General features: G+C 50.1%; 1 protein-coding gene across 3 annotated transcripts in view; it reads right to left on the bottom strand.

The window, feature by feature from the left end:
• Ak8 (adenylate kinase 8) overlaps window positions 1-23,713 on the bottom strand; it is a 121,989-nt gene that overhangs the window by 96,134 nt on the left and 2,142 nt on the right. The window contains exons 2-5 of one of the 3 annotated variants that reach the window (XM_036183024.1): window positions 22,859-22,943; window positions 16,750-16,799; window positions 13,820-13,933; window positions 7,941-8,009 (exon numbers count right to left, since the gene is read on the bottom strand). In XM_036183024.1, coding sequence (XP_036038917.1) covers window positions 7,941-8,009; window positions 13,820-13,933; window positions 16,750-16,799; window positions 22,859-22,943 — 318 coding nt within the window. Of the gene's footprint in view, window positions 1-2,319; window positions 2,524-7,940; window positions 8,010-13,819; window positions 13,934-16,749; window positions 16,800-22,858; window positions 22,944-23,713 lie in introns of those variants that run through there. The other 2 variants (XM_036183025.1, XM_036183026.1) reach the window with 2 other exon arrangements.

A 23,713-nucleotide genomic window follows, 5' to 3' on the forward strand; every position in this document is an offset into this window, starting at 1 on the left:
GTTATCTACCTAAAGCCTTTGGCAACAGAAGGGAAACTGGGCTGGCGAGTGGCTCTGTCGGTAGGAGCACTCGCTGTGCAAGCATGAGGACCTGGATCCCCAGAACCCACTAAGAAAGCCAAGTGTGTTGGCACACAGTTGTAATGCCAGTGCCAGGAAGGTAGACAGGCAAACCCTGGGTAAAAACAGAAGACCCTGTCTCAGAGGTGGAAGGGCTGGAAAGATGGCTCAGAGAACCTCTTCCAGGGGCTCCCACATCAGGTGGCTCACAACTGCCCACACCTCCAGCTGCCCACACCTCCAGCTGCCCACACCTCCAGCTAAAGTCCTCTTCTGAAGTCCACTGGCACCTGCACATGCACATACACGCTTAAATTATTATTATTTTTTTCAGAGCTGAGGACCGAACCCAAGGCCTTGCGCTTGCAAGGCAAGTGCTCTACCACTGAGCTAAATCCCCAACCCCTAAATTATTGTTGTTGTTATTATTATTATTATTATTATTATTATTATTATTATTATTATTATATAATGTGGAGCGACTGGGCAAGACACCACACATGCACACACATACAGATACACAAATAATTAGGGAGGAGAACTGAGGCTTGGACAGTGTGAGGATGTGGCTGTGATCTGAGGCCCAGTGGGCCAGAACTAAGGGGGTGCCGCCAACAGAGCTTGAGGTCAGCTGTTGTCAATGTGGCATCACACATTTGTGCAGACCCTGTTCACAGGGTCCTGTCACCCAAACCAGATCCAGGCGGACGATCAAGGTTGAGGAACGTGGAAGAGAGGAGCTGATTCAGGCAAGAATGCCCATTTCCCTCAGACCTGCACCTGTTTATGACACACGTCACAAGGAAGACACTGTGTCACTCGTGCAAACACAGAGACCTGCACACAATGAAGCATGTTCTCCTCTGGAGGCTCAAGTGAGGAAGAACTCCCTTCTTGGCTCATTCAGACTGGGACAGCATCCATTTGTCCCTGCTGGTGGAGGCTGGCTATGGCCTGCTGTGCCCAGAGGCCACCATGGGGGCTCCTCCAACCTGCTTGCTCTTCGTATGGTGCCAACAAGGAGAACCTCTCTCTCCAGTCTGCCAGGACACATTACTGTGTGGTGTGATGCCAGGCCATGACCTCACCTGCTCAGAGGAGGGGACTACATAAGATGTAGGTACCAGGAGATAGAAAACCAAAGGCAGGAACCTCAAGGTCTATGTGTCACAGGGTGTGAAGGTCCTGAGTGGGGTGGGGCCAGTCCAGAGGAGGGCTAAGAGGCCATCCCCATCCAGGGAAGGTGGGTGATGGAGGGATGAAGCTGAGTGCAGGCGGCCCAGGGTGAGCGGGGAGGGGGAGGAGGGCAGGCTCTAAGGACACTGCCCAGAAAAGCTTTGTGTGCCAGAGAGTATGCATGTAGAGGCTCACTGATTCAGCTATACTTGCTGGTCAGTAAGCAATCAGGGATCTGCCTGACTCTGACCCATTAGTGCTGGGGCTACAGATATGTGCCACTCCCAGATTCATATTTATTTTAAAGAAACAGGTGTTTCCTCTGCGTATAACAGCATCTTCTGAAGGGTGAGCTTCGGAGGCAAATCTCTCCACATTGTCTTGAGGGGAGGAGACACCCCAGGCAGCTGGGAGTGGCCAAGAGAAGGGCCTCTGGTGGTTTCTGAGTCCTGAACTATTTGAATGGACGGATGTACTGTGGCCAAAAAACTGCACTCATCATATGTTCGTTTTTCTTTCTGCCACACCAAATTTTTTAATGCAGTGCTAGGAATTGAACCAGGGTCCCCTGCATGCCGGCAGGCGGGAAGCAACATGAAGGGAGCCATGGGATGAACCCTAGGCACCTGCAGAGAGCTGGACCAAGAAAGGAGTGCCACCGTCCATGGCACACAGAGCACACGCACACCGGCCAGGGTGCCAGAGTCTCTGGTTCTGACCATCCCTAGTGCCCACGCCTACCTTCTTAGCTCTCCTTTATCCAAGAGAAGTGATGTGACCTCTGACCTCAGGGGCACGACGGCCCTGCTGAGCACCTCCTATATCTCTAGCAGGTTGGGCTGCCACCTTTCCATAGTTCTGAAACGAACTGCTAATTTCTTTCTCTACTGCATTTGATGGTCACTTCAAATAAAGTTCTTCAAAGAGATCGCAAAAGAAGAAAAAAGCGGAGGAAAGAAAAGAACCAGGGCATTAACTACAGACTTCTGATGGGTTATGTTTCCCTGAACGCTATTTCCTGCAATATTTTTGTGCTCTAAATTATCAATCCTAGTCCCTGTGTAGCGAAATAATAATAATTACCATATAAATGAATATGCATGTGTGTCCTTTTCTCCTGAAAAGCGAGAGAGCCGGCTTGTTTTGGGTGAGGGTTTGTTTTGCTTTTGAACAACCAAAGCTCATAATTAGAAGCCTCGCCTCGTCCTGGAAATCTGTCTCCGTTGGGAAGAGATGAAAACGGCTCCAGATGCCCCTTGAAGGTTAAAATAAATCTTAAAACAAATTGAAGGAGGTGCTTCTTCTCTCCGCAGGTAACAATGGCTGGGCCACAATCACAATCACAGACATGTAGGTCAGAGAGGCACCTCTGTCTTCAAGCACAACCCTGTTTTGTACAAGGTGGGGAAATGGAGGCACGAAGGAGGAAACAATGACCAAGCCTCCAGGAGACACCCTATCATGGCAGGAGCTCCCTCCTCAGTAAAGCAAAGTGGAGAACAGTCTGGAAGCCACTGATGCCAAACTCAGGCCTCCACACACACATGCAAGAAAAAAAACAAGCTGGGCAGTGGTGGCGCACGCCTTTAATCCTGGTAGTCAGTCAGCAGTCAGGAGGCAAATGCAGGCGGATCTCTGAGTTCCAGGCCAGCCTGGTCTACAGAGTGAGTTCCAGGACAGCCAGGGCTACAGAGAAACCCTGTGTTGAAAAACAACAACAAAACAAAACAGAAAAGCAGAACTGGGTGAGCTACTGAAGGTGCACTGGGCCCGACCACACATGCTACACACCCAATCAGAGGGGCCACCAACAGCTTAGCAGTAGAGATGGGCCTGCAATTGAAAGACCCCCCGGCACCCCTATAGTAATGCTATGTTTGCAAGGCTTATAAGGGAACAAAAGACAGTTCCAGGAAATAGAATGGCCCCACCGCAGCCCAGATCGCTGATAGATAAGCAGGATGTCAGGGGCAGACTGCCTGGCGTCAGTGCGGGAGGGCCAGAGCAGCTGGAATTCTAGATAGGGGTTGAGTCAACACACATATCTGGTTACCAAGGGAAAAACCCACAAACCGCCCTGAGCCTGAGTTCACGCCCCATTTGATTTATGCTCATATATTCGCGCCTCACTTTGACAGAGCTTTGTCCAATTAGAACCCTTTGACTATTCGCGCCTCACTTTGAATTGTCCAATCAGAGCTTTGTCCAATTAGAACCCTTTGACTATTCGCGCCTCACTTTGACAGAGCTTTGTCCAATTAGAACCCTTTGACTATTCGCGCCTCACTTGAATTGTCCAATCAGAGCTTTGTAACCATTCGCGCCTTGTTTAAATTATCCAATCAGAACCCTTTGACTAATGCTTTCCCGCGCTTCTTGCTATAAAAACCCATCTTACCAACCCAGAGGCGCGCAAGTTTTCCGAGAGACTTGGTTGCCCCAGGTACCTGTGTTTAAATAAACCTCGTGCTGTTGCATCTGATCCGTGGTCGCTGCGTGCTCCTTGAGCCGGGGGTCTCTCCTGAGGGGAGACCTCTCCGGGGGTCTTTCACAATGAGACGTAGCAGATAAAGCTGTTCCCATCGTCAGTCACCATGGCAATAAGAATTATAAATGTCTGTGTGGTCAACAGTATCAATCACAACACAATATCATCAAATATAATGAGATAGAATCAAGGCAGCAATTACGATATAAACATATCAGTAATAATAAATGTCATCATTTTGTTGACAGTGGGAACTCCTGGAAAGGACCCTAGAAGCTTGGCCTTGAACTTGGTCTACACTGCAGGTATACTGTGAAAATAGGCTGCATGGATGAAACTTGTAAACAGGTTCAAGAAGGGCTGCTGGACATCAGCCTTTGTTGGGGCTCGGGATTCAGCACACTTGGAAGAGTGATTGCCTACCATATGCAAAGCCCTGGGCTCCATTCCCGGCACTGCAGAAACCAGATGTGATGGTCCATGACTGTAACCCCAGCACTCAGGACACACGGGCACAAGGATCAGAGGTACAAAGCCAGGGTGAGCTATATGACTCTTATGTATCCTGGAAGGAAAGCTTGAGATACAACTGAAATCATCAAAGAGCCTCAGTTGCTCCGAAACTATCACCCCATGATGTCTGGTAGAGACCAGGTAGCCCTGACCAGCTGCGTCGCTGTCTATCTCATGTTTCATTTTTAAAGATTTATGTATCTATGTGTACATGTGTGTGTCTGCATGTATGTAAGCAGCTACCCATAGAGGCCAGAAGAAGAGATTAGATCCCCTGGAGCTGGAGTTATGGACAGTTGTGAGCCACCTGATGTGGGTGTGGGAACCGAATTCTGCTCTTAATGGCTCAGCATCTCTCCAGCCCCGTGGGTCGCATTCCTAATGTGTTCAGATAGAAACAGAAGGGCAGCTGAGTTCTTGTGAATGTAGCTTGCTCCCAGGACACACAAAACCACTCTGTAACTCAGCCTGAAGCATTTGTGGCTTTGCATTGCCAGCTAAGCTTCCACATTCGCTGCCGTTGTCTATTATGAGGCTCCAGAGGGACGGGGACTCTCAGAGCTGCCCAGCTGGTTCCAGATGTCTGGGTTTCCATGCCAGCCAGTCTATCCCCAGTTACATGACAGCAGGGCGAGCTCCCCACTTTTCCTCTCTCTTCACTCCTTACGTCCGTCGCATCTCCTGTGTTCCCCTACAGTTCTGGCTGGGAGCTGGAGACAAGGTCCACGAACACCCCCACAGGCATGTCCTTTCCATCACCATGACAGCCAAGCCCCTCCAGGGAAGGAGACTCCTGCAGCACAGACCAGTATATCTACCTGGCCAATCCTGGATGTTTTGGTAAAGTTTTCTTGGGAAGCGACCCTGCCCTTTCATGACACCTGTATCTAGCTGCTCTGGTAGTACATCAGTGTGAATGGGCTGCCACACAGACATGGAGTCAGCAAGCCCCGAATGATCTCACCACAGCACAGCTGGCCGGAAGAGCCCCAGATCCAGGCACCTGCTCATGCCTGGGCAGGAGACCACTGGCTGGCTGGCTGTGAGGGACTTGAGGCAAGAAGAACACAAAAACAGTTCAGACCCCTCTTTGACCCCGAGACTTATGTGACCTGTTTGTTCATAATTCACATGACTGGACCACACAGGGTAAGCCTGTGGAAACTGCTGTTCATTCACCTGCACACTGAAAACAAACAAAACAACCCGGGTGTTCTTCTAGATCCCCCCCCGCCACACACACACACACAACCAATCAATATTTAAGGAAGGGAAGGAGAGAGAGATGGAGGTAGAGAGAGTAGTGTGTACATGTGTGTTACACAAGTTCCAGGTCCAGGCAGAATGAACTAAACACACCCTACCTTGTCGTCATCCCCACACATTTACACATCCTGAACCTCAAGGCAGGAACCAAGTAGGGAAAGGAGAGGGTCAGAGAAAGGTCGGGGTAGGGAAGCATGTGGGAGGAGCTCCAGTCCACAGGCTTCCCTGCTGCAGCTAACATGACTCAGAAACAGGGGCCCAAGAGCCTGTAATAAACGCCCTACTAACTCTCCCCTTCTCTGTTTTCCTACTACAGGGCCTGATATGGGACAGTTGTAGGAAACGTGAGTTAAGTCACAGAAGTAAATCACAACTTTCTGGCAGAAAGGCTGAGGAGTACCACAGGAAGTGACCAGAGATAGAGCTTAGAAAGGCAGCCCCCAGAACAGGAAGTGACCAAGGAGGATCTTAGGAAAGCAGAGCCCCTCAGTTAGTTTTTGCTACGGTGGAACTTCTAAGGCTTTTTTTTTTTTTTAAACATGAGGTTTATTTTGCTTATTTTTTTTTTTTTAGAGAAATGATGATTAACCTGTATTGTCAACCTCACTGGAATTAGAGCCACCATGGAATCACATCACTGGGTTTCCAGGAGGGCATTTATAGAGTGGCTCCCTGACCATGGGCTGGAGTCTGAGACTGAATAAAAAGGAGAGAGTGAGCCGAACACCAGCATCCATCTCTCGGCTTCCTGCCTTGGACGCCATGTGACTGATTGCCTCACATCCTGCTACCATGCCTTCCCCAACTGTATTCCAAGGACCGTGCTGAGGAATAAAGGCTTTGATCTCACTCAAGGCCCCAGCCCCACGATACAGAGGCAGCAAAGGATGGATGGTATGTCTCTGCAGTTCTCACAACAGCTGAAAACAAAGTCTACAACAAAATCAAAACCCACCGGGTTGGAACATGCTAGAACACAAATGAATCAATCACCTGCCAAGACAAAAATGTCAACGTTCACCACAGGACAAGGACCCAGAGTCTCATGACAAGAATAGAACCCAGGATATAACCCCACTCAGCCCAGGGAGAGCCAGGCCAATCCTGGCTCGTGGAGGAAGAAAAACACCATTGTCATGGAACCATTTACAAAACAAAGACTCTAAAGCAGATAGTTTTTTTTTTTTTTTTTTTTTTAAGCCAATCTAGTAAATGATGGAAAGATCAGTGTCTTGATAAAGACACAGGAGGCAGAAAGAAGAACCAACTGAAATTTTAGGACTTAGAAAAGCAATAACCCAAGTAGAAACCACACCGGGTGGGCTCAGAGGCAGGAGGATGACAAGACAGGAAGGATGGAGGAGCCTTGTGAAGTTCACTGTAAATGATCACATCGGATAAGCAGAGAAATGAGAACAGAACAGAGTGCTGGGTGCTGGAGCCCTGTGGACAACAGGTGTGTTACTAGAGCACCAGAAGGAAAGGAGAAAGAATGTGGTGTACATGGGATCAACTTGACGTGAGTACGGCCATCTTGGTTATAACTGCCACTCTGCCATCAGCTGATGCATCCCAAGCCCTACAGAACAGGGTCCTTCAGACAGCAAGTGTGCTGCATGGCCCCTGGAGTCAGACTTGCTTCTCAACCCATGTTGGGCATGTGAATAGGTTTGGGGAAAGGCCAGGCACACTGCGACCCACCTTTACATGCCTTAGCATAGAACCCTTTCTCCTGCATGTGGGGCAGGGAGCTGTCTGCAGTGTTGTTATCTAACACACACTTTAGTCCCAGGCTTCCTCCGACCTCTCTTGGTGTGACTCTGGGCCTGTGTACCCACTTGTGACTGGCTCTCAAACACTGGACCAGGATTTTGAAACTGTGCAGGGAACGATTTAAATGATAAAATCTGAGGCTGGAGTGATGTCAGTGGTCAAAAGCCCTGGCTGCTCTTCTGAAGGACCAGGGTCCAATCCCCAGAACCCCATCATACAGCTCATACTGTCTGTGACTCCCATTGCAGGGGATCTTATGCCCTCTTCTGGCCTCCATGGGCACCTGCACACATGTGGTGCACGTACATACACTCAGACATAAAAGAGAAATAAAAATTTTAAAAGATCAAAAGCCAAAGACCTTGGACACTTCAGGGTCACTAGCTACTCCACTTAGCCCCTCCCACACAGACCCTGGGACCCCTCAGAGTGGGTTAGCCATCCCTATAGGCACCCCAACAGAACTGTCAACTACCACAGCTGCTCTGAAGCCCACAGCCACACACTGGACTTTGCTCAGCTTCCAGCTGCCAGCTTCACCTTCTCTGCAGCCTCAAAGATGGACACATCTCTGCCCCCTTATTCTGGTAACCACCCTTGCCGTGTAGTGCCATGTAATGCCATGTAGTGCCGTGTAATACCATGTAGTGCCATATAGCCTTACCCTCCTGAGGCAGTCATCCTCACTCAGGCGCTCCTGGACCAGGCCGACAAGCAACGAATTGGGAATCCTCTGAAGGAAAGATGCATGGTGTGAGGTCCCCAACCCCAGCCTGGTGCTCAGTGGGGCAGACATGGGCAGCACTCAACTGGGCCCCTGAGCATTCTCCCCATAATGGTATGCCCATGTCTACCCTTCCACATTCTCTGATGTTTTACCACCCAACTCCATGTCTACCCCCAAGCATCAGGCCTCCCCAACCCTCGGGGGACCTGTGGCTCATGGGTGCATGCCTCACACTGACCCATGCCCTGTGAGTGCAGATAATGAGGTTTTCCTTACACAAGCCGCTCAAGGATGTCTATCATTCCCAGGAGTGATGACATTCCTCGAGGAAAAGAACTGTGTCTTTGGTCTTTGTGGCCCACACAAGGTCGGAAAGGGAGCCAGCTGGCTGAGGCTTGAGTGTGTGCACACCTCTCTCCAACAGCACATTCAATTGACTTCACACTGGTGACCAAAAGCTGGCTTTGATGACATTGCTCACACCACAATACATGGGCAAATGATAGAAGGTTTTACCCACACACAGCTGAGTGTGAATGTTGACCAGCAGACCCCAGCCCTAGCATCAGAATAGTGCCAAGGCTACATTTCTGGAAGCCTGGCTTGTATGAATCAGTGACACATCAAAGTCACAGAGTCACAACTACAGCTAGTACAGGTGCCACCTACCTTGTTTTTTTCTTCTTCTTTCACTGGCCTGGAACATTCCACTTAGGTTAGGCTGGCTGGCTAGCCTCAGGACCCTTCCTGTCTGCTCAGTGCTGGGATTACAATATGCCTGACACATGCCTGGATTTTTGACAGAGGTGCTGGGGATGAAACTCGGGTCCTCATGCTTGCACAGCAAGCCCTTTACCTACTTAGCCATCCCCAAACTCCCTCCCACAGTGCTTGCTTTTTTGAGACAAGGTTTTATGTAGCCCAGGCTCTCCTCCAACTCCTATGTAGACAAGGATGACCTTTTACCACTGAGCCCCCTGCCTCTACCTCCCATGTGCTCAGATTATTGGGGATCCAGGGCCTGATGCCTGCTAGACAAATATTCCACTAACAGAGCCACATCTTCAGCCCAGCCAGTGGCTTTCCTGGAACCTGCCCCAGGAGTTCTGAATTTGAGAACCTGATTTCCATCATGTTCCCAAGTGATGGCATTGCTCCTTGACTGAGGCCTCACATGGAGAACCTCTGGCCTAAAATGACCTCAGAGTTGTGCCTTTTTGCTGGTGCCCACGTCCTCCCATGTGTCCAGTGGAGTTCCCAGGGTTGGCAGTATAGAAGGAGTGGATAGGTAGCACCTTCTCTTCTTATTCCCTCCAGTCCCTTCCCAGCCAGAGCAGCTTCCATTTCTGGGCCATGTTCCCAGGGCTCACCCCCTCTTCCTGATGCCATATACTCCTACAGCATTCAAATAAGTACAGGGACATAGGAAGCACCTGCCCAGATGCATGGGATCCGAGTAGTCAAAGCGCATGGTTGAAAGGTTGGCAGACCCAGGTGGTGTGCATGCCTCAGGAAGCCTTCCCAGCAGGGGCTAGGTGGTAGCTTTGAGCAAGGCCCATCCCGGTGCCCCCTGCTGTTCCCTGCCACTGTGCTGTCTGGATGGCAGCTTTGATGTGTCACATCATCACCAGGGCTTTCTGGGCTGTTTCTCCAAGCCCTGCCAGACTGTCTTTGCAGGAGTCAAGCCCCTCCTTCCAGAACCTAGTAATGCATCCCCACCCTGCAGCCCCCAGGCCCAGCTTTGTGGGGAGAGGCAGACATAAGTAGATGGAGCCAATATGGCTTCTCCTGAGCACAGCTGTGAATGCTCAGACTCGCCTTGGGCCACTCTGCTTCCTTGTTTGCTTAGGGACAGCATTGGCTGCATCTACTCCGGCAGTTTGGGTTTTGCAGCTTTGGGGCCCAGTGGTGGGATGTGCCACCCCAATGTGCCTTCCTCTCATGAAGGACATGCTGATTGGATGCTTGGAGGTGCCAGGTATATGGGCTGTTCCTGGCTCTGCCCCCCAGGACCACTTCACTTCCAGGACTGGACTTCATTTCACATGGGAATGGCATGAGCTTGGGTCTCTTATCACCAGGCTCTACTTTCGGGGACCCTAATGTCCCGGGGTCACCTAGGTGGGCACTTTAATGCACAGAACAGACACTAGCAGTACAGCAGGAAAAGACAATCTGAGAGTCCCTGCTCTGCCTTCCACACAGACAGCAGCTCTGTCAGAATGGTCGAGAACCTTTTCTAGGTCCAGAGAGGTAGCTGAGTGGGGAATGGCACTTGCCACCAACCCTGATGACCTAAGTTAAATTCTTGGAACCTATTTGGTGAAAAGAGAATCTACTCTGACCTCCACAAGTGCCTTGGAGCCTGCATGAGCGCACACACACACACACACACACACACACACACACACACACACACACACACACAAAGTATAATTTAAAAGTAAAAAGTGTTGTGTTTTGGTTTTTTTTTTTTTTCATTGTTAAGAATCGTTTCCAGCTTCCCATGCAAAGCTCAGCTGCTGTAAGTTAGCAGGAAATTAAGGGATGGCAGGAACCTCCCCCAAGACTCTGGAGGAAGAGGCAGAGGTTGGGGACAGGGGACAAGAAGAAGGAGGGACTGAGAGGCAGACTTGTCACAAGGCAGCCAATGATACTTGAGGAGGAATGGGCAGTGTTGGCCCTGGGATGTGGGAGGCTATCAGGCTAGCACAGAAGCCAGCAACCAGATTTTAAATCTGTAGACACAAAATTGGGCACAGTGGCACATGTCTGTAGTCTAGCACTTGGGAAGTGTAGGCCAGAGCATCAGAAGTTGAAAAACATCCTCAGCCACACAGTCAGCCTGGGATACAGGGGGAAAATACATGTAAACACTGTGGAGACCTGAATTAGGAATAACCCAGCTTGAGAAAGGCCTCTCTGAGGCCAGCTTTCTAAGTTCAGGTCACTTATTCACTCCACAAACACAGACAGCTCTGCTCCAATGCAGCATGGTTCAGAGGACACTCAGACACAGCAATGATGACTAATTAACTGCAGTGACAGAGGGGAGTCATGCTGGGTAGGGCTGGGCTCTCATCTCAGTATTCCCAAGATGTTCTCTTTAAATGTTGTGGCTTGATCCCACTCCTGAGGACTGGCTCTAGATGACCAAGGCAAGGCCAGGCTATAGGTGGTTTATAAGGTACCTGGGGTGCAAGGGGGCTGTGCTGCTGGGGACCCCTGGGGGAGGCAGTTTGCATACTTCCTGCACAGGGTTCAATCCTAAAGCTGTGGGGCCTGACTGGAGCAGCTGAAACCAGAATCTGGCCTGTGAGGGTCTCAAATCCCCGCATACCTTTGTCATACTTCAAAATACATAGTTCCGAATAAACAAAAAGCTGTGTGAACCCTCAGTGTCTTGGGGGTCAGTACTGCCCCTTGGGGTGTTCTGACACTTTGATTTCAGGATCCTCCATGTCTGGCAGCATCACAGCCCTGTTCTTGGGCACACCTCCCAGCCTGGGCCTGTGGCTCAGCAGGTAGTTGGGTCACATGACCACACTGAGCACGTCTTTATTGGCTGCACTCTACTTTAGTCTTTGATTCTGACAAAAAGGTATCCTTTGGCACGGTGGATGACTAAAGTTCACAAGTTTGGCTTGAAGGTCAGATACGCTTGCGTTTGTCTCATGAGGGAGCACACCGGCTGGCAGGGCTGGCTGATGTATATGGCGCCCATGCTCAGGGCCTAAGCACTAGAAGGGCCAACTGGCCTTGACAAATGAATGGCTGTGGCTGTAGGCTCTGAGGTGGTGGGGCTGAGGGGACCCGGAAAGTGGCCCAGACACTGAGTATCAGCAGACGTGAGAGTCCCATAGGAGGAGGAAGGAGCCTGGACCTCAGGGAAGAATGCCAAAAGACACATCCCCACTCCTTGGCCCAAAGGGAATCTGGAAAAAATTCTTTGCATTTCTGTTTGATTAAAGAGAAACAGTGTGCTGAAACACAAGACAAAGGGGTAAAACAGGCAGCGATCTGGGTCACTAGCCAGCCAGCCATCCGAGGTGGGTTCCAGGTTCAGTGAGAGATCTGACTAAAAAAAAAAAAATGTTAGACAGTGATCGAGGAAGACACTTATCATCAACCTCTAGTCTCCACACATGAATGTGCACTGTCATGTACACACACACATACACACACACACACACACACACACACACACACACACACAATGTGCACCATAATGTTCTCTCTCTCTCTCCTCTCTCTCTCTCTCTCTCTCTCTCTCTCTCTCTCTCTCTCTCTCTCATACACCAAACACACAAAAACCAATCTTGCACTTTAAAAGACACTTGGTTAGCTAGACAGTGTTGGGGGCACAGGGGTCCTTGTACTCACAGAGAAGCACTAAGAGAAACGGAATGTTAGTCACACAGGGCTGTCTCCTCAGTGGAGGAGATAAAATCACATACCCACATTCCATCCAGGAAGCTGAGAGTGGAGGTTGTTAACGACCTGGTGACTGACCTTTTTGCTGTCTGTGGAGGCAGACCTCACCCTAACTCCCCAGAATGATTCTCCCAGACTCTTCCCTCCCTAGACCCTTACCCATCCTTAGGGAGATGTCACATGTTCTCTGTGGCCTGCTGACCTCTATGCTATGGGTCAGAGACCACACTAGATTCTAGGACTTTCAGCCATGAAACCCACCCTCATGGTCACATGTACTCTGCAGAAGAGTGTCTGTGTAGTCACACCTTAAGCTTTGTTGTGCACATGGGATCAGACTGATTGTTGCCTGGAAACCTTTTCCCAAATTGTACTGTGTTTTAAATATACTGACAGTGAACCACCTGGCACTAGACTCCCCAAAGTCTGGTTAAGGTGGATGAAGTCAGTCTGCACCGGGTTTTCATTCTTTATCTCTTTGGTGGTTCACTTCTCTATATGGCACCTGCAGGGACCCCCATGGGACATGGTGCTGCATGCTGTTAATCCCAGCACTCAAGAGGCTGTCAGTTCTGGGGTGCAGGTCATTTGGTGAACACAAAGCTAGTAGGGCCTGGGAAACAGCATTCCCAATCCTGTGGGATGCACCAGGAGAATGCGTGAATGAGAAGTACCGAGGGTGGACGCGGGGCCATGGGGAAACCTACAGTGTCAGAGAAACACTTCCAAAGCCTAGCAATGGGGTTGCTATGCTTGATGGCAGCCCTTAAGATTACAGCTCGGCTCAGTCCCACAGCCCAGGTACGGCCACCAGTCCCACCCTCTGTGGAATGGAGATGCCTTTTCCCTTCCTCACTGGACTGGACCACTGTCTCACACAGGGCAAACCACTGCTCTTTATTCCATCTACTTTCCTACCAGGAAGCACCTGATCTCCAAACTCACCCTTTCCTCTGTCATATCCTCCTGCCTCTTATTTACCCAAGACTTTGCTTTTCAGTCCATTAAAAAAAATAAAAAAAAAAAAAAAAAATGGAGGGCTGGAGAGACAGCTCAGTGGTTAAGAGTACTTCTTTTCCAGAAGACCTGAGTTCGGTTCCCAGCACCTGCATTAGGTGGCTCACAACCACTTTTAACTCCAGCTCCAGGGGATCTGACACCCTCTGTAGGCCTCTGAGGGTATCTGCATGCACATAGCATGCATACATGCACACACACACACACACACACACACACACACACACACACACATACACATGGAGAAAGCATCTGAAATATATATATATATTTCTTTTTAAGAAGATGGAAACCAGCTGAGCAAGCAGGAAGTAGAGATCTTCCCACAGCTGCTCTTTCCCTGCCCTGGCCCAGGCCAACCTTACCTTGTAAGTCTGGAAGTGTTTCTTGGCTTCCTCAGCCAGGGGGGAGAATTCTCTTTCTAGTAAGTTCTCCTTGGTGATGAGGTTGCTGTTCAGATGTTTGCAGAGCCACATTGCCTGAAGAAAGGAAGTAGAAACAGAAGGGTATGAAACACATACTTTAGGTATAACTCCTGTGGGGGTGGGGGATGGCTCTGTCAGTAAAGTACTTTCCTCACAAGGAGAACGATCCTGAGTTTAACCCCTGGGACCCACAGAACAAATCCTGGCACAACGGCACACTTGTGACCCCATTGCTGTGAGGGTGGAGGCAGGAGAACCCCTGGGGCTTGCTGGCCAGGCAGTCTAGACTTCCAGTCTCAGAGGAGGTAGATAGTGTTAATGAGTGCAACTCAAAGATGCCCTCTCTGGGCTGGAGAGATGGCTCAGAGGTTAAGAGCACTGACTGTTCTTCCAGAGGTCCTGAGTTCAATTCCCAGCAGCCACATGATGGTTTACAACTGTCTGTAATGAAATCTGGTGCCCTCTTCTGGCCTGCAGGGATGCAGGCAGAACACTGTATACATAATAAAAAAAAAAAAAAAAAAAAAAAAAAAAGATGTCCTCTGGTGTCCTCTGGTCTACACACACACACACACACACACACACACACACACACACACACATACCCACTCAAGGCTAGGTATGGTAGTACATGGCTTTAATGCCAGCATTCAGGAAGCTAAGGCAAAAGAACTATTAAGTTTGAGGCCAAACTGAACAAATAGAGGGAGGGACCCTGTCTAAATAAAAACAAAACAAAACAAGAGAATTAAGTCCACCAAATCCTTCTATATTCTGTTAGAAAAAGATGGCTGAGGAGCCTGGACCTTGCTTGGCAGTGGAGAGGAGGCACGAGAAAACAATCATTCCTGGGTGGCTGGAGGAGGCCCCCTGGGGTGACACAGCAGGTACTTCCCAGCCTTTCCCTCCTGAGCACTGTCGGCCTCACCCACCACCTCTGTGTGGCCGTCCACCCCAGGTCTTTCTGAGCTCTGTGGACCGCAAGGAAGAGGTAGAGTTAGGTCTCTGTTCCACACCTGCTCTGCCCAGCAAATCCCTCCTAGGGATCAGAGAGGAGCCATTTACCTAAAGGACAGCTACACTGTTGCTGAGAACACAGCTCAGTAAGAGAGCCCAGCAGGCGACACCACGGATCCCATCATCAAGATCACTGGCTATCCAGGCCCAGCCCTAGGGGTGACCATACCCATCTGTAGGAGACTCCAGGACCCTGGAGTTTTCAAAGCCCTGGTGATACCAAGAACTGGCAATTGGGGGAAACCCCTGCCTCTAAAAGTAACATCATGGTGGGGGCTGGATTCAGGAAGGCTGACTGGAAAGAAAAATAAGACAGAAAAACTACATATGGAGGCGTAGAAGGACAGAGAGACAGACAGATAGACAGACAAATGGCAACAGCTACGCTGAGCCTCACAGTGCAGCATGCACAGGGTGTGTTGTGCAAGGATCTGCCATCTTTGTTCCTTTTTGAGGTGAAGTGCTAGTTTGGCAAGGACAGCCTAACCCTACTGTGACATGGGCTTAGAAGGCAGAAAGAGTCCCATCATAATTCTAGCACAGCTACGGAATTTAACAACTACAACTGGGACTAGCTTGGTGTATTGCAGTGCCTGATGCCAATCTTGACAACTTGAGTTCGATCCCAGGGACCCACCTGTTAGAGAGAGAGAATCAGTTCCTGCAAGTTGCCCTCTGACCTCCATATATCCACTGTGGCCCATGTATGCCCCCCCCCCAAATGTCATGTGTGTACATATACACATACAAAATATAAAATGTAATAAAAGTTAAAAAAAAAAAAAAAAGCCTGGACCTGCAGCTGGACATGGTAGCCCATACCTATAATTACAGCAACTGTGAGGCTGAGGGAGAAGGGTTACTGTGAGTTTGGGGACAGCCTGGGCAATAGGACAAGTTGTGGGCTATATTGTAAAATCCAATCTCTAAAGAAAAACAAAGTAAAACCAAGGACCTAGAGATTAAAGTCCTGGATAGGACGAAGGCACCAGCTTCCAGCCAGTGTCTGGTGTGGAAAAGAGACGGGAGGGAGAGGCTAAAGTGTTACCGGTCTGATCTGGTCTTTACCTTGCTTTTCCTTTAACACAGAGAGACCAAAGAGAAAGGGTGGCAATGGCTAAGTGTGTGGGAAATCTCAGAACTGACCTGTGAGCATTTGTGGCAGAGCGTCCTTGCTCTTTCCCGTTCAGCTATCTCACGATCCACACCGAGACTCCATACCCAAAGCCTCTAACATATGCAGGCGGTTTGATCCAGAAGTCTTTCTAGAGATGCATTCTCCAGCTACAGCTGAGAGAATGCCCAGGGTGCCTCTGAGGTGTGACCAGGGGAGGGGGGCACCGGAATGTTAAGGCAGCACTCATCCCTGAAGAGCTGAGTGACTGGTTTTGTATTTTCTGAATTCCCATCTGTGGTGATTTGAGGTGTGGCCTTGTTGGGGAAAGTGTGTCACTAGGGTAGGCTTTGAGGTTTCAGAAGCTCAAGCCAGGCCCAGTGGTTTACTTGCTCTTCCTGCTGCCTGCCAATCCAGATGTAGAACTCTCAGCTCCCTCTCCAGCACCATGTCTGCCTGCATGCCGCCATGCTTCTGGCCATAAAGATAATGGACATCCTCTGAACTGTAAGCCAGCCTCAGTTAAATGTTTTCCTTATAAGAGTTGCTGTGGTCATGGTGTCTCTTCACAGCAATAGAAGCCCTAACTAAGACACTGACTATGAACACACATTGCCATTCATAATGAGAAAGTGGGCAGGAAAAGAGCAGGTGTGTGGACGATTCCAGGAGAACAGGCTCCTGTCCACTGGAGCATGGACGGCACATTCCAGAATGACATTTAATGTAACGCACTTACAATGGTGGTTTTCCCTGAGGCAGGCGGACCTAATATCACAACCTTCGGCACTGTGGAAGAAAAAGATTTGGATGTCAGCACTGGGTTTGACGAAATGCCCTCCCACGTCTGCGCTGCACTGGGTCTATTTCTTTTCTCCCCAGATTTCATTTCTGCCAGTGACACGGCCATTCATAATCCCGAGTCTGGGAGACACTTGCGCCCCAGAACACATTCTCTGTGTTTAGAGAGGTAAGCGATCACAGAGATGGTTTATTTTTCTATCTCCGCGGGGACACGGACACTGTAACTTGTTTGCAAAACTAATGAATATCAAAAACAATTGGGATTTTCAAATGCCATAAAGCATTTTAAACAGGGACTTTGTCTTGGGAACACTCTTTCAAATAAAGTTGTATTTTATGTAAATAGACCTTTGTTGCTTTTATATATATATATATATTTATGCCTTTTTATTTAGCAAATTGTATCCCCCGCCTTGTCATTTTATAGAAGAAAATAATAGAAAGAAGCCTACAGTGTATGGGTCAGATTTATAAAACCCAAGGTAGGTTAAGTCTTTGTTTTCGAATGCAGGCATTTCTATGCAAATTTTTGAAAACCCTGGCAGCTTATTTGTAGCTGTGAGCCCTGGCTCTGGAAGTCTTGGTTCTGCAGAAGCCTGAGAGTGTCATTTGGGATACCATGGAGCAATTGCTGGTAACTGGGAGGAGACAGAAGCCTGTCACAGTGAAAGGGTGGGACAGGGGCACAACAAGGTCAGAGGGACACATAAGCCCAGGGATGACAGCCAAGGAAGTCTCTTGATGATGTCACCTCCATCTTACTGGCCCAGAGTGATTCCCCCGAGCCTTAGGACACATGAACACTATCTACCCCAACTCTCTTGAGGCTCTCCCACCTACGTGGAGCTGGAAGGACTCTTCTCTGTGCAGAAGTGAGGTATGAATGACTGTCCACTCTGGGGACAGACACAGAGATGGAACCAGAGAGTATCCTTCAGAACAGTAGTTTAGAGGCCAGCACATGGACACTCTGCTAGGCTGTTTAGGTTCAAATAGATCTCTGCCCAAATTCCCAGTACTTTCTCACCTCTGAGGTGAGGGTGGAGAAGTGTGTGAGATGACGCTCCTCCCTCAACTCTGAGAGTCTCACAAGTAGCACAGGACCTCTCAGGGGAGGATGGGCTAGGGGACATGACAGGGCTCCACGTGGCTCCACATAGCAGGCAGGCTAGCAAAGTGAGCCATACACTCTGGGTACCACAGTACTTCTGGCCTGAGCTGCCAGGATCCTTTAGGTCCTTGGGCCTGCAGGGGTATTGCTTCCAAAAGGCTGGGATGTGTCCTGCTTTTCCTAATAGTCCTGGTGCTCAGAGAATCCCTTGAGGGTCCCATATGATCACCTCCTTTGAGCTGAGACGTCTGGGGTAGCCCCTTTTTCCCTAGATGATGCTAACATAGTCCACTTACCACTTGCCATTCCCTGTCAAGGATGTCCTTGCCTCCACCCAGCAGGGATACTGCTGTGGATATCACTCTATATAAATAAAATGCTGATTGGCCAGTAGCCAGGCAGGAAGTATAGGTGGGACAAGCAGAGAAGAGAATGCTGGGAAGTGGAAGGCTGAGGCAGAGAGACGCTGCCAGCCGCCTCCATGACAAGTGAGGCGTAAGGTACCGGTAAGCCACGAGCCATGTGGCAAAGTACAGACTAAGAGAAATGAGTTAATTTGAGATAGAAGAACTTGATAACAAGAAGCCTGCCACGGCCATACAGTTTGTAAGCAATACAAGTCTCTGTGTGCTTACTTGGTTGGGTCTGAGCGGCTGTGGGACTGGCGGGTGAGAGAGATTTGTCCTGACCATGGGCCAGGCAGGACCAGGAAAACTCTAGCTACAGGATACTCTGGGCCCTACTGCTTCTTCCTGCTTGAGACTACACCCTAGTTCCACTGTGGGGACTGGTCAAGTTACCTGTAGCAGCTTCCCTTCCACTGGAGTAAGCTTCATTACCAGTCCTAAAAACAGGGGCACTGCTGTCCCAGCGAATGGCCAGCTCTCTGAGGGAAGGTACAAAGTCTTATCCACATGAACCTTTCCACAGAAGTTAATACTGGGGGCCACCCAAGCAGCAGAACCTACAATGGCCACCTCAGCTATCTGCCAGCCCTTGATGTGACCATAGTCACCATTGCTGCCTCCTACAAAAGGCTCCCCTTTGCCAGACAACATTGTGGGGAACTGCTAAGGACTCATGGGTGGCCAAGTCAAGACAGGTTCTAGTGAAAGGATAGAGGGTCACAGAATCCAACACAGCTGGGGAGCCATGCCAGGGCGACCCTTCCAGGAAGAATACTTCAAGCAAGGCTGCAAAATGGCCTGGGGGAAGAACACTGCTGTTCTAGGCACTGACGCCACAGCCTTTGTCCTTGGCGCTCTGTGGTTCATGGGGCTGCAATGGGTGAGGGTGCAGGCGCAGCACACGGCAAGGCTGTTGTAGATGCTGAGGGCATTTTCCAGCATTGGAGATGCCAAGGGGGACTCAGGGCTCAGGACAGGATGCAAGGGATCCATTCCTACTCCAAGCCCAGGCCAGGGCAAGGCCTCTCCGGGCCTCCATCTGAGTCATAGCAGGTAGCGTTTGCAGCTCAAGTATGGAAATGAGGTGGCTTTGTGGACATTTGATCCAGTGAAGGGGAAGGTGAGATTGAGCCAGAGTTCAATCTAGAGTTTGGAGGGTAGCAGGGAGGGAGACCAAAGGCAGAGCCGAACAGGAATCAGGGAAACTGCTATGACTATAGAGAGAAGGCCTGCTCAGCCAAAGCGAGGACGCTGGAGGACTTCTCTGCAAGCCTACTCTGGTACCCATTGCTCTAAGCATGGACTTTGTCCATTCCATGACAGACCCATCAGGGTTCAGGGATAGTGCTGGAGAAGAAGGTAGATGCATCTCGCATTGAGCATGTAACCAGGACAACCAGCGATTAAGTCCAACTCCTGGCTAGTATGTTCATCTTGGCAAGGGCCATGGGCGGGGGCTACAGGAAAAGTTCCTCCCCTCCGTTCCCAGCTCCTCTAAGTGGCACCCAAATTGTACACGCCTAAGAAAATACTTTAAAGAGGAACATCGTGGCCCTTCTCCCCTCCCAATTTCTCGTACTCACTTATGTGACTAATTTCGGTTTCTTAAAATCTAACACCTTGAAACTCCAGCCTAGCTCATGAGTAATTATTTATCAACAGTGTCATAAAAGGCTGCTTGACTGCCAAGGGTAATCAAACTCCTCTAACCACTTCAAAGAAAATCAAAGAACCTTTCCATCCATGGAGCCTTTTGAGGCTTAACTATGAACATGATTTAAAATTCACAAGGAACCCCTCAGGTATCAGAGCTCTAATACAAGGCTTTCCTGGACAAGCGTTTGATAAGAAGCGAAATGCTCCATTATATCCACCACTGCCTGTGCTAATATTGCCCAGGGCCACCGTAAACGCTCACTTTGTACTAAACGCTTTTCTCGAGGCAAAGGGGCTGCTAGCCCTAGTGCAGGCCTCCTTCCCTCCCTCCTGTGCGTGCCCACGGGCTGGGGTGAGTTCCTCTTCCTGTGTCAGTCACTGGCCAGCGTTCCGTGGGCCCGAGTTTGTCCTGCTGCCAGTCAGCAGGAAGGCTGTGCTCCGGGCTCTGGTGTCTAGGAGGCAAGCAACCCTCACTACTGCCCAGAGGAGTGAGGGGAATGCAGGTTGGGTGTTTGGGGACCCTGCTAGGTTCCAGAGGGGCGGGGCTCAAGCTGATCCCACGTGTCTTGTCTTAGACACCCTGGAAAAATCACTACAGCAAGGTGGCCTCCCTCCACCCATGTTAGCCTTGCTTTTCTGGGAATGAAAGCCTATGAATGTCCCTATCTAAGACACAGATGTCCTACAAATGCTCACCAAGGCCTGAGAGCAGGGTGGAGACCTGGGGGACAATTAAACCACTAAAGCCATGGTTATGGGACCTAGCCTGGGTGCCTGAAGACTGTCCAGACTGTCAATTGACACCCGTCCAAATGACAGGTGGGAGGCTGACTGTAGCAAGGAGTCCCCAACACAGGCCTGGACTCCCACTCCCTGCAGCAGAGGGTGCTTTGTGGAATAAAGAGAAAACTCCACAAAGGGCAGTCTCTGCAAAGTCATAGCCCTGGAAATGCATGGTAAGTGGCCACAAGCGATTGTCTCATGGGGAGGAGACATCTGTCCAGTAGGCATCAGCTATGCTCAGCCAGCACAGAATGATGATATGGGGACTTGAGAAGGCTGGCGCAGAGCATCTGATGCTGATCTGCTAACCTGCAGCCACATAGCAGTACTAAGACAGGAAGAAAAGGCACAAGCAGCCTCAAGGTCCAGGCTCTCACTCCAGGCCTGAGGCTTATTAGCTCAAAAAATTTCCCCCACAGTGGGGGTCTGGGGAGAGAGCTCAGTCACTAAGAGCACTGGCTGTTTTTGCAGAGGACCTGGGTTCAGTTTCCAGCACCCACAAGGTGGCTCACAACCACCTGTAATTCCAGATCTAGGGGATCCAATGCCCTCTTCTGGCTTCTGTGGGTACTGCATGTACACAGTGCACAGACACACATGCAGGCAAAACACTCATACACAAAAAAATGAAAATAAACCTTAAAAAAAAATCCTCCAAGAGGCACACCCACCCAGATAGGGTGCACCAACAGCAGACAGGGCAATGAGGAACCTCCCTCCAGCACAGCATAGCAATCAGCCAACAAGGGAGGGCAGAGAGAATTGCCAGATGCAGGGCAGGCAAGGCTGAAAGAAGCAGGTGGAATTCTAAGGACAGCGTTCTCTGATACCCCATCCCCCCCCCGCTCCCCCCCACCCCCACTTCACAGCTCAGTTTCCACCTAGTCTATGGTCTCAACCTCAACTGAGTGCTGGGTTGGCACTCAGACTCAGCCATTGATGCCTTGGAAGAGCCTCAGAAAAGGACAGTCGGGGTTCCCTTTGAACTCCCTGCTGGGGTCCACATGCTACACTTGGGCTAAAAGAGGCCCCTCATGTCCATCAAGGTGCAGGTGCAAGACACGTGAGAAAGGCTGGTGAGCTGGTGCATCTGCAGGCATGAAGCCTACTCTGGCTACCTTTTAAAACTTAAAAAAAAAAATTGTTCTAGTTTTATTTCTGTTGCTAAATGATAAGACACCATGACAAAAGAGATACCCCCCCTTTTTTTTTCAAGACAGGGTTTCTCTGTGTAGCCCTGGCTGTCCTGGAACTCACTATGTAGACCAGGCTGGCCTCAAACTCAGGAATCTGCTTGCTTCTGCCATCTGAGTGCTGGGATTAAAGGCGTGAGCCACCATACCCAGCTCAAACCTAAACCTAACTTTTATTTGACAATTTAGCACCATTTCGAACTGTAGGCAGCCCAATCCCACCGTGGGGCATCTCAAGCCCTGAATGCTAATTTTCCTGGCAAGATAAAGCTCCCTCAGACCTGCTAATAAACCAGTGGGGAATCAACAAACCAACCAAGACGTCAGAAGAGTCAGTCCTCCCTCTTGCTTGGCAAATCTACCACCCTGGGATGTAGGAAAGGGTCCTGTTTATTGGAGGGCCATTCTCTTCCCAGCTCTGTACTTGAGCCTGGGGTCTGACCAAGCTGCCTCTGGCTGAGGTCTGGGGAGTTCGGCACTCATTAGCAGGTACTGATAATGAGACCCTTGGAAAAAAGTCCAAGTGCTCGCCGGTCTAGGTAGACCAGAAACCAAACTTCACCTGACAAGCGGAGTGATCAGAGAGTTTAAACCCAACAGGCGACATCAGCAAGGGCAGGCAGAAGCATTAATAATTGATTGCATGGGCCATTCTGGGGTTTGCATTTTAATAGCTTGGCAGGAGAATTTTTATTAGTTAGGCTCAAAAAGAAGAAGAAGGCATTCTCCAATTAGCTGCTGCAGCTTGTCCAAGCACCTCCCTTCCTGTCCTATTCTGATCTCCCTTCAGACACAGATAGGAAGAGGGGGCTTCTGGGTGGCGGCCAGGGTGGGTAGGGTCCCCGGAGGAGATGGCAGCGGCGGCAGCTACCATACATTGGAGGGAATGCTCACCATTGTCATTGTTCCGGCGCAGGTGACTGATCATGAAGGAGATGGGGTCTGCTGGCTGGTGGATCAGGAGCTGCTCCAGCATGTTCTGTGGGCACAAGCAGATATCGGGAGATTAACACCTGTAGGGCCCCTGGTTGCCATGGAGATCACCTATTGGGGCATCTGCTGGGGTCGCTGGCAGCAGAGGCCTGAGGAAGTCCAAGCAGCCAGCGCCTCCCCTCCCCCGCTTCTTCCTTTGTGCTTGCCACACAAGCCTTCCCTTGGTCCTGCACTGTGCACTGTTGCCCTGTTGCAGGGCCTTAGTGAATGCTGGCCTTCTACATAGAATGCTTCCTGATCCTTGACCTAGCTACTTGGTCATCAGATCTCAGTACACCCAGGTAAATCCCTGGCACCCTACGCTCCTGCACAGACAGGCCTGCCATGTGTACCTGTGTTCCCTGCCTCGCCTCATCCCTGCACTAATACTCCATGGGTTCTGTGGACCTCTCTGTCTGCACAATTACAGCAGGTGCCCGTGCAGATGTTAGCTGGGGGCCCAAGCCATTCCTGCTGCTCATCGGCCAAATATCTAAAGTCTTGAGGACTCTGGCCGTTTAGCCCAACTGAGTAAACACATCAAAGGAAACCATTTTCAGGGTGTCACACCGGGGAACTGGAGAGCTGACAAGAGCTAGGCTGCAGGGCGGGCAGGAAGGGGCTTCAGCCTATGAGGACAGAAAGCATGCAGGACCGTCAAAAGCACCAATGGGAAGTCCTGGTCCAGTGCACTCTGGACCTCACCAGCATGTCCCTTCCCTTCTTGGGGCCTCGGCTCTCCTTCCCCCACCTCCTATCCATGTTCAGTGGCACAGC

This window comes from Onychomys torridus, chromosome 4 (genome assembly GCF_903995425.1).
Source record: "Onychomys torridus chromosome 4, mOncTor1.1, whole genome shotgun sequence".
NCBI classification, from domain to species: Eukaryota; Metazoa; Chordata; class Mammalia; order Rodentia; family Cricetidae; genus Onychomys; species Onychomys torridus.